Below are 10,205 nucleotides of genomic sequence, written 5' to 3' on the forward strand. Positions count from 1 at the left end.
TTTTTTGGTTACATAGCTCACACATTAGTTCCTGTACAAAGAAGACATAAGTTTGATGATAAGAGTCATATTTACATATATTTGGCATTAGCAGAGAATCTAAGGCATATAAACTTTATGATACAATGTTAAGAAATGTTATTGTGAGAAAAGATATGATATTTGAAGAAAGAAAATGGTGGGATTGGAAAAAAATATCTGAAGTTTATAATGGAGTAATTTAGAAAAGTTGTGTGATTGAAGAAGAAAGTGAAACAAAAGAAGAATATGTTGTAGAAAATGAAGAGGAACTTGAGTCTTCCAACTCATCTTCTGAAGAAATAAGAACAAACTAACCTACTATTTCTAACTCCTCTCAAGAAACAATAGTAATCCAACCTACTCAACTTACTGTCCAATCAAGAAGAATTAGAAGGGTCCTGAATGGCACACAGACTATGTATTTGATGAAGACTTATGAGGAAGAGGGATGGGGTGATGTGGCTTTACTTGTTACTCTTTGTAGAAATTTGAGAGATAAAATATGTAGAGAATTGTATTGCTTGTTTTCAGTACATAAGAAATCTAATGTTAAATAATGAGAAATGATTTAAACAAAAAAAAAATCATATGAATTATAATTGATTTAACAACCCGCAACAAATTTTCAATCAATTAGTCCAATTAATTTGCTATTGATAACATTCCATTCTTGGAATTGTTTGACTTTCCATATTTTCTTCCAAGAAAGATATAGAGATAATTCTACACTTCGCCTCAAGTTGGGTAAAAGATATTAAGAGTACCTAACTTGCCACATACTTCCTCAAATCGACTTGGGAAGAGCTTTGATGAGAATGTTAACCACCTAATAGAAATGACTTGGGCTGCTATGAGAGTGGAGAGGATGTTGTCGAGAAGATGGAAATATTGATGACATTCTTTCAATTTGACTGATTATAATCCATGATTCACTTAGTTAGAGGAGTGTCTCTTGACTCTTGACTCTTGCCTCTTGTAACTTGACTCTTGAATCTTGACTCTTGGCACTTACAACTCTTGAAGTGAAAAATGATAATTTTTGGACAGATGAAATATTGGAAGAAATCTGTCGAAACACGAAGACGATGCTTGATACAAATTTGACTGAAGTGCAGTTTCGAAACGACGAAACTGCAAAATAAAGAGAAAAAAACACACTAGAATTTATGATAAATAATTTTAGAAAAATATGAGATTATAGAATTATTTGAGTTCTCGTCCAATGACTATTTACATCATTGTAGGAGGCAGCAGAAAATTGTGAATCGGTTTCATCGAGATGGAAAAACCCGCTCTGATACCATGTAAAAGTTTGAGAGAGAAAATATGTAGAGAATTGTATTGTTTGTGTTCTTTACATAAGAAGTCTAATATTATTAAATAATGAAAATTACATTTACAGAAAATGAAATAATTTAAATAAAAAATCATATGAATTATAATTGATTTAATAATCAGCAACAAATCTTCAATCAATTAACAAATCAATTAGTCCCATAGATTTGCTATTGATAATATTCCATTCTCAGAATCTTTTGACTTTCCATATTCCTTCCAAAAAGATAGAGATAATTCTATACTCTTGATCCAGTCACTTATAAAAAAGCTGGACTCAATGACAAGTGGAAAGAAACAATGAACCAAGAAATATCAGCCATTGAGAGAAATAATATATGGAAGCTAGTGAAGCTTCTTCCAATTGGAGCAAAAGAAGATAGAAGTGAAGTGGGTTTTTAAAATTAAACTCAATGAGCATGGAGAAGTTGATAAACATAAGGCCATACTAGTTGTTAAAGGGTATGCTCAAGAACAGGGCATTGACTATAATGAAGTATTTTCTCATTTAGCTTGTTGGGATACTATTTGTATGATCATTGCAATAGTTGTTCAACAAAGTGGAATCACTATCAAATGGATGTGAAGATTGTATTTTTTTCATGGAAAACTACTTGAGGAAGTATTTATTGACCAACCAAGGGATTTGAGAAAAAAGGGAGGAGGACAAAGTTTATAAACTAGAAAAATCTTTGTATGAATTAAAATAAGCTCCAAGAGCTTGGTTTAGCAGAATTGAAGTTTACTTTATAGAACATGGCTTTGAAAAGTGTTCATCTGAATCAACTTTGTTTGTTAAAGTAAATGCAGAAGTACAAATATTGGTTGTTAACTTGTATGTTGATGATTTGGTTTTAACAGGAAGTAGTGAACAGATGATTGATGTCTTCAAGAAAGCTATGATTTAAGATTTTGAGGTGACAAATCTTGAATTGATGATATTTTTTCTAGGGATTGAGGTAAAGAAAAATAGCAGCGGGACTTTCATAAGGTAGAAGAAATATGCATGTGATGTTGAAAAGATTTGGATTAACTAGTTGTAATCCTGTCCATAATTCAATTGTTCATGAATTTAAATTTAACAAGGACAAAGGTGAAAATAAAGTTGATTCAACAAGTTACAAACAAATGGTTGGTAGCCTGAGATATCTCACAGTCATTAGACTAGACTTTATGTTTTCACTTGGAATAACAAGTAAGTACGAGGAGTCACCCACTAAATTGCATATGAATCTTATAAAAAAAAGATACTCAGTATACAGGGCCGGCCCTGAAAAGTCCTAAGATTTTGGGGTCCTATGCAAATTTAAATTTTGGGGCCCCTAAAATAGTAATTTTTTTTTTAATTTTAATTAATAAAATAAAATATAAATAATTACTATATCATAATATGAGAAAAGGAGATAAAAAAGTTATTTTTATAATATATATTTAATATTAAAGGAGAAAAAATAGGAAAAAATAATATTAATAAAATAATATTATTAAATATAAAAAATTGGGGCCTATAAAAATGGGGGCCCTATGCAAGTGCATTGATTACCTTACCCCAGGGCCGGCCCTGTCAGTATATAAGTGAGACTGTTGGATTGGGTGTATTATATGAAAAAAGGAAAACAAGGAGAACTTGTTGAGTATACCGACAATGACTACGCAAGAGATGTTGATGATTGTAGAAGCACATCTGGGTATGTTTTTATGATGGGAGGAAGAGTTGTAGCATGGTCATCTAAAAAACAACAAATTGTTACACTTTTCTCTACTGAAGCTGAATTGGTGGTAGCCACTTCTGCAGTATGTCAGGTACAATGGATGATGAAAAGAATTTCGCAATAACTCCATCAGTCACAATCCAAATGCATTATAGTTTTTTTTGTGATAATATTTCAACTATAAAATTGTCTTAAAATGTTGTTTTGCATAGAAGGAGAAAACATATTGACACTCGTTATCACTTCATCAGAGATTTATTCAATGAGAGTTTGATAAACATTGTTCATTGCAGGACTGAAGAACAGTTGACTGATATTATGACAAAGACTTTGAAATTGGAGACTTTTGAAGATTTGAGAAGTTTGATGGGTGTCACTAGAATTAAACTAGAATTAAACTAGAATACAATCTAGTTTAAGAGAGAGATTTGTTAGAATTTGTTTGAATAAAATGTTGGTCTCATTACTTATTCTCTAAGTAGTGAGTTAGTGTTTGACAGTTTATTTATTAGTTAGTGTTTACTATTTTTTTAGAAAAGTAGTTATTTGATGTACTATTTAAGACATACTTTTTTTTATTATTAATATGATTATGAGTTTGAAAATGCTTTTGATTACTATTTTTATAGTGATGTGATTAGAGGAAAGACAAATTTGCGTTAAAAAACACGTTTTTTAGAACGCTGGGTTCTGCTTCTCTTTTGGAGTGCGAATAATTCTCGCGGGTTAAGCACATAGCCCTCAAATCTACTCCATCAATTTAACCAAACGAGTAGAACTTACAGTCTGACGGACTCGAACCCAGAACCTCAGAGAGGCTGGGGACCTGAGGGTATCCACCTCTTTTTTTCTGCTAGGCTAAAAGAGAGGATAGACACATTTTTTTATATAAAATTTGTTTCGGTTCGGTGTTCGGTGACAATACGGAAAGGACATCAACACTTTGTCTTTCGCGTCCGTTCAAACGACGGTCTCTATTTAAAATATTTGGTCATTTGAAAAAATATATATTTTTTTTACATTTTTTTAATATTTTATTATTTATTCCAATCTTATACATATGTCTACACTTTAAAGACTAATCTATCTTAATCATGCATCTACGTATAAGCAAAACTAAAAAATAAATTAAACAAGACTAAAAAAATGAAGAAATGAATGCACATATGGCAATAACAATCTAAAAAAGCACCTGAAAAATAAAATCAAAAGGTTAGTTCAAATAGAACTGGACAATTGGTTGGATTACCACGAATCGACACGAGCTAATACGATATTGGTACGGAATGACACAGATGTAATCGAAGGTACACAACAAAAGATGGAATCGATCTCATGACTTTTTGGTCTCTCTTATCACTATCTTCTTTGGTGGGTTGAAACTACATTTGCATACCCAAATTGGGTTTTACAAAATTGAAAGAGTTACATGTTGACGATTTACACGTTCTATAACACCCCATAAACAACCTCGAAGCAACCCCACAGCCCAACCGAAAATGAAGTTAAACTCACTCAACAATGACAGATTTCTAATGGCGGCTCTAATTTTTAAAATTATAAATTAAAGTGTAAAGAAATGAATAACTCTCCTAACTAAGAGCGACAAAAACAAATTAATATGTACCAAATCACAAGTCCAGCAAGTGGCTACACCTTTTTCACAAGCCGAATCTGTTAGCATTTGCAGAGTCAGTCTCATGGTGGTCCACCATGGTAGGCTTCAAAGTATTATGATAGAACAACACATAGTATATAAAATAATGTTTATTATATTCTTTTACATAATTTGTCTTATCAGTCAATATTCATGATCAGAATTTGTGATTTATTAATATTCATTTTGTTTGAAAAACAACAATTTTTCTTTCTTTCAATAATATTCTAAACAATATACATTGCCATTACTTCATTCTTTAAAAAAAATCATTGTATCTCTCTCTATTCCTATTCTTTTCTATATATTAAAAAATTAAAGAATATTTTGATTAATAATTTAAACTGTATGCATAACAGAATGTTGGATTATTTAAGATTAAATTTAAATAGTTCAACTATTAAAGTATGAATCGACCCACAAAAAAACCATTAAGATCCAAAAGCAATAATATTTATTATTTACAATAAGAAACTATTACTAGTTAGTATACATCATTAATGAAAGACCAGTCACCTCCACAGTTTACACCACTCTTAAACTGTACAGACTATTTCTCAAGCAACTTCTTGGCCTATGCAGCATCATTCATCATAAGTTCATCCAATGTCCACTTTGATTCGGGCAATTGGCTGTTGTTGTTCTTGTTCCGGTCTAATCAAGCCAAGTATCGATAAAGGTTAGGATTGTCCTGGTCTCTTTCCAAATAATCCCGAGTAATGAGATCTTCAATCCTCTTCTTTATTGCTTTAAAATCGGGCTGTAGACAAAAATGATTTTTAAGTTACAAGCCTAGATACAAATCATCAACTAAAATACCATATTATTTTTCATCAAAATCTCTATAAAGGTTTACCTTGAACATCCGACCCAACTGCTCCACACACTCCATGACCAACTGCTGGTGACCTAAAACCTTCCTGCTCTTCATAATTCGGACAATTGAAGCATCTATAGCATACCTTCTGTCCTTTTCAACATCTTCTATTACCTTTTTCTTCTCGTCAACAGGAGGAAGAGGAATCTGCAGGTCAAACCCAAACCAAACGTCACTTTATTTTTATAAAGAAAGAAAGACAAAAACTATTTAGACGCCAATCTGAAGTCTTCAAACCTTTATTCTTCTCATCTTATCAGTGAACCTAGAGTTGAACTCGAAGTAATCGGTAGGAGAAATTGCTTTTGTGCTCGGCTCTTTGTTAAGAATCTTATACTTTGCACATGAAAGTGAATGAAGAAGTCTAATGACATCTTCATCCCCCAAATTCAACTGAGTCACAATCTCCTGATAGCTCAGCTTGTCTGAGGTGTTGAACAGAAGCAACACAGAAGCCTGTGAAGAAAGAAAGACAAAAAAACACTCTTCTTAAACCCCACATACATATATTGTCACTTGTTGAACGAACCATATACATATCACAAACAAGATACCTGATATGTCGTCACAATTAGCTCGATAGATTTGCTGTCAAATTTTCCAATGATGTTACAAGTACCCAAAGAATATGTCCATGTTAGCTTTCTGTGCTTCGTCTTTGTTTGATAGAACTCTCTAAAAACTTCAACACACTTAACCATTTCTTCTGGAAGGTTGAGATCAAAGGATTTGTAACTAGGCCAAAAGCCCGTGGTCAAGACAGTGACAGTTAAGTCAATGCCAGGATTTGCATCCGGGTTGTTACTCTGATATTCCTCAAAATTAGTCTGATTTTCCTTTGCCAGGGTCAAATCTGTTACCTGGAAGACAAATCGTTCATAAAAGCTTATTTCTCCCATCATCAATCAAATCGTTCAAAGGATATTTTAGACATTTAATCCAAATAATCCCCTTTTATCAAACAAGGTTTTTTTTTATTATTTAAACAAGCTCCTATTAGCTCTAAGAAACTGAAATTGGGGCCCTCATAGAACAAAATAAGAGAGCCGGAAAGCAATAATTACCATTCCTTCCATCTTTGATGTGAACTGACCACCACACTGTTGCTTCAACTTTGTCAGGATGCTTCTCTCATGATCATCGTTAGCACTCTTGTCAAAAAGCAAGCGACGGGCAAGCTTCTTTCTGTATCAGAAAATACACATTTAGCGAGCCAGTTCCATTTTATATAGAGACACCACTCGACACTGGTAATGACAGTCTAGTTTTACCTGTAGAATTCAGCAAATAGGTCCTTATCACTAATGTAAGCAAGCAATTTGACCACCTGTAGTTCAGGAAAGATACAGTTGTGTCAGATATCTCACATTTGATAACGCAGCTTAGATAGAAAATTGCACATTGAATGAAATAAGCATATACCTTCTCAAGTGTCTCTTCTATAGCTTCATCGCTCAACTTTTCACTCCCACCTTTCTTCAAAATATTATCACAAAACGTAGCCAGAAGTTCTGCGCTTGAGCTTCCACCAACAGTCTTGTTACAGAAGATCTCAAAAGCCTCTTTTAGCGCCTAAGTATAGAGTACATAGCTTTTAGTGAAGGTTCTATCAAAGGAAAACAATCAAGGGCAATGGCAACTTTAGCTCATACCTTGTGGAAAAGATTGTGGTTTAAAAAACAGTCATTTACACAAGTAATATACTTGTCATGAAGCTCGATTATTTTCCTCACAAAAACCTGAAAAGCACAAATGCTTGTCATTCATTCATCACATACAAGACTCAATACTGTAAAAAACTAAAACTGCCAAGGTGAAACTGCACCAGTTCCTGAAGTCCAGTCACATCTTTCTTATCTGCCTGTAATCAACATCAGTTAGCATTAGGAAACTTCTCAAATCCAAATTTGGGTTTTACTTCTTTCTTTTAGATCAGGGTAAAAAAGAAAAATACCTTCTTGTTGCTTGCCGCATCTTCTGCTAACTTGACCAATGCCATGCCTTCAGTAGTAACATGCTGCAATTGGGACAGAAGAGATCCAGTAACAATAATGAAGATGCAGTTCAGCAAGCAACTTGGCCCAAAAGAATGCTAGTAAAAGAATTAAATAAATATACCAGTTTAAATATGCTAGAAATAGGGTCCAAGCCTCGGGGTATTTTAGAGAAAAGCCTGTACATCCTTGAGAGATCCTCCACCTACATGAAACCAAATAAAGCTCTCTAACAAAGTCTAGTAAACAAAACAATGAGCTTATTTGAAAACTGATAGTTTCTCACAATCACAATCCCAAATCATCAAAGTTAAAATTTATAGTGATAAAAAGTGAATAACAAAACGGCCAATATATATATATATATATATAACTCTTTAATACCTTGTCATCTCGGAGTAATGCATGACATCCCGAGTGCTCCTTCTCTAGTAATTGTGTTGCATACACAGATAATAATTCATGTTGGACTTTCTGTATGATTAGAAGCCATTTATAAGCCCAGAGTATATACAAAGAAAATAATAGGTCAATTCTAATAGTATAAGAAGAATTAATCACAGACCTCCAGCAAAATCGGGTCACTACTCGAATGTAGATAATGAGAAACTCTCTCTTTCTCCCTCTTCAAACACTCCTCAGCCTGCAGTTTCATGAAACGTGCTATAAGTTCATCACACTTGCAAAGAAAAGAAGAAGAATCAAACCATATAGACTATAAGATGCTCACTTTCAACATATAATCTGGAAACGAGTCTTCCAATATCCAGTTAGAAGCTTTTCTAGAATAATAAGCAGCTGTATCTTTAAGCATATCTTGTTCAAAGTCATTCTCGTAATAATCCATTTGCCCCAACCCAGTTTCAACAAATATATCTAAAACATTCTTCAGCAAAGCTCGACCTATCTGCTCTCCTTCCCGCTCTTGATCAATCTAATAAAGGAAAAAGGCGTTCATCAATCAATGTAATCTGATATGATAATAGTTTTTACAACCGAATAAAGTGTACCAAGGATATTACAGCATCTCTAACTTTTGCATTCACTTCTTGGTAGACCTGCATAAACAGACAATTCAGAATTAATCTCTAGTAAAGAGAAAAATGAGAAGATAAAAGCCTAGTCTTTACCAGATCACGAAAACAGGTAAGTCCAACTTCATTGAGAGCAGGGAGTGATCTTCGAGAGACAAAATAGCGATCGAGGTAATGAAAGAATCGAGACAACCACCTAACCATAACTTTATGATTTGACCATCTTTTCACAAGTTCTCTCAACATAAATTCATCATGTTTCTCTCTGAGTGAAGGCAATACAGTTGAAACAATGTATTCTTCAAAGGCTTCACGGTATTTGTCATACAGTTGCTGAGAGTAATCATGGGGAGGCTTTTGTGTACACATATTATAGATAGTTCTAAACAGGTATGTGAAGGAGAAACATAAAAAATACATAATCAAAAGAATTGGAAAATTCTATTTGCCAAAAAAAAGGATACGTATAGAGCATCATATAGTCTTCTGAGCTGAATTGCGGTTCAGGCAACCCTTCAAGAATGTTCTTTAATTTAGTAATACCCTTTTGCATGAATTCCCAACCCTGTTCTAACTCAATTGTCCTCCTTTCATTCAACGCCATTTTTGTCTAAAAATTTGAGCTTTCAACTTTTATCAGCTCAATTCTGCAAATTATAGCATCATTGAGAATGTAAATTAAAGATATCAACAAACCCTAGTCGAATAAAACATAAAAAAAACTTATATTTGATCAATATTCAATAGTCGAGTACCTGAAATCGACAGAGAAAACCTTATGGATCGCAGAAGAAGAAGCGGTGAGCAAATCAAAGTCAAACAAATCAACGATTACACCGAGCAATCTGAAAGAAAGAGGATTATCGTGTCGTCGTCAATCTTCGACAGAGCATTGATGAGAGAGAGTGGGGGGACGGTGGGCAATCCTGGAGATGATTTATCTTTGAAGAAGTTCTAAGTGTAAATAGTAAAAGTATGAACAAATAAAAAGGAATTTTCAAGATAAATTTAGAATGCCTTTTACTTTCTTAAATTAAAATATTTACCAAATATGATTTAACTTATGTTTAATATATTTTATTTTATATTAAAATAAAGAATCATATTAAATATTTTATATGTTAAATTATTTTATATAAATAAAATATTATTAATGTCTATAATTTAAACTGAGTTTTAAAGTTCTTCTTCAAACCTCATCAAGTGTGAACTTTTTGAACTAATATAAAGTAGAAAAATGTGGAGATTGTAAATTCAATTCTAGATTTGGGATCGGGCTAATTTCATAAAATTCAAAAATATCATTTATTATTATTATTATTATTATTATTATTATTATTATTATTATTATATAATATTTTACTATATTTGGTAATGTTAATACTCATTAATTTGATTTTTAATGAGTATGTACAACCCATTAGTTAATATACCTTAGAATTATTTTATAATCATAGACCAATATTGAATCATCTAAAATATATATAAACATAAAAAAAAAAAAATAAGAATTGATTGATCAAAATATTAAAATATTTTATATTGTTTTACTAAAATAATAATTTTATATTATAT

At 32.3% G+C, this 10,205-nt stretch overlaps 1 protein-coding gene across 1 annotated transcript; it reads right to left on the reverse strand.

Moving 5' to 3' along the window:
• Window positions 1-5,156: 5,156 nt before the first annotated feature.
• On the reverse strand, window positions 5,157-9,564 carry LOC124919799 (cullin-1). The gene is made up of 18 exons (XM_047460136.1): window positions 9,386-9,564; window positions 9,095-9,277; window positions 8,727-9,012; window positions 8,607-8,654; window positions 8,327-8,530; window positions 8,162-8,239; window positions 7,981-8,070; window positions 7,721-7,801; window positions 7,557-7,619; window positions 7,428-7,463; window positions 7,255-7,341; window positions 7,025-7,174; window positions 6,874-6,929; window positions 6,667-6,787; window positions 6,157-6,462; window positions 5,840-6,058; window positions 5,582-5,749; window positions 5,157-5,485 (listed from the first exon to the last, which is right to left on the reverse strand). Exons 2-18 carry the CDS (start codon window positions 9,232-9,234, stop codon window positions 5,384-5,386), a joined length of 2,235 nt encoding a protein of 744 aa, XP_047316092.1. The 5' UTR covers window positions 9,235-9,277; window positions 9,386-9,564; the 3' UTR covers window positions 5,157-5,383.
• Window positions 9,565-10,205: the final 641 nt, after the last annotated feature.

The sequence above is a fragment of the Impatiens glandulifera genome, chromosome 1, assembly GCF_907164915.1.
Source record: "Impatiens glandulifera chromosome 1, dImpGla2.1, whole genome shotgun sequence".
NCBI lineage: Eukaryota > Viridiplantae > Streptophyta > Magnoliopsida > Ericales > Balsaminaceae > Impatiens > Impatiens glandulifera.

Coding starts and splice junctions, on each gene's coding strand:
- LOC124919799 (XM_047460136.1), bottom strand. CDS start 9,234: ATGGCGTTGAATGAAAGGAGGACAATTGAGTTAGAACAGGGTTGGGAA. Junction 9,013..9,094: donor GACTATATGATGCTCTATAC/GTATCCTTTTTT, acceptor ATACCTGTTTAG/AACTATCTATAATATGTGTA. Junction 7,464..7,556: donor ATGCGGCAAGCAACAAGAAG/GTATTTTTCTTT, acceptor TGTTGATTACAG/GCAGATAAGAAAGATGTGAC.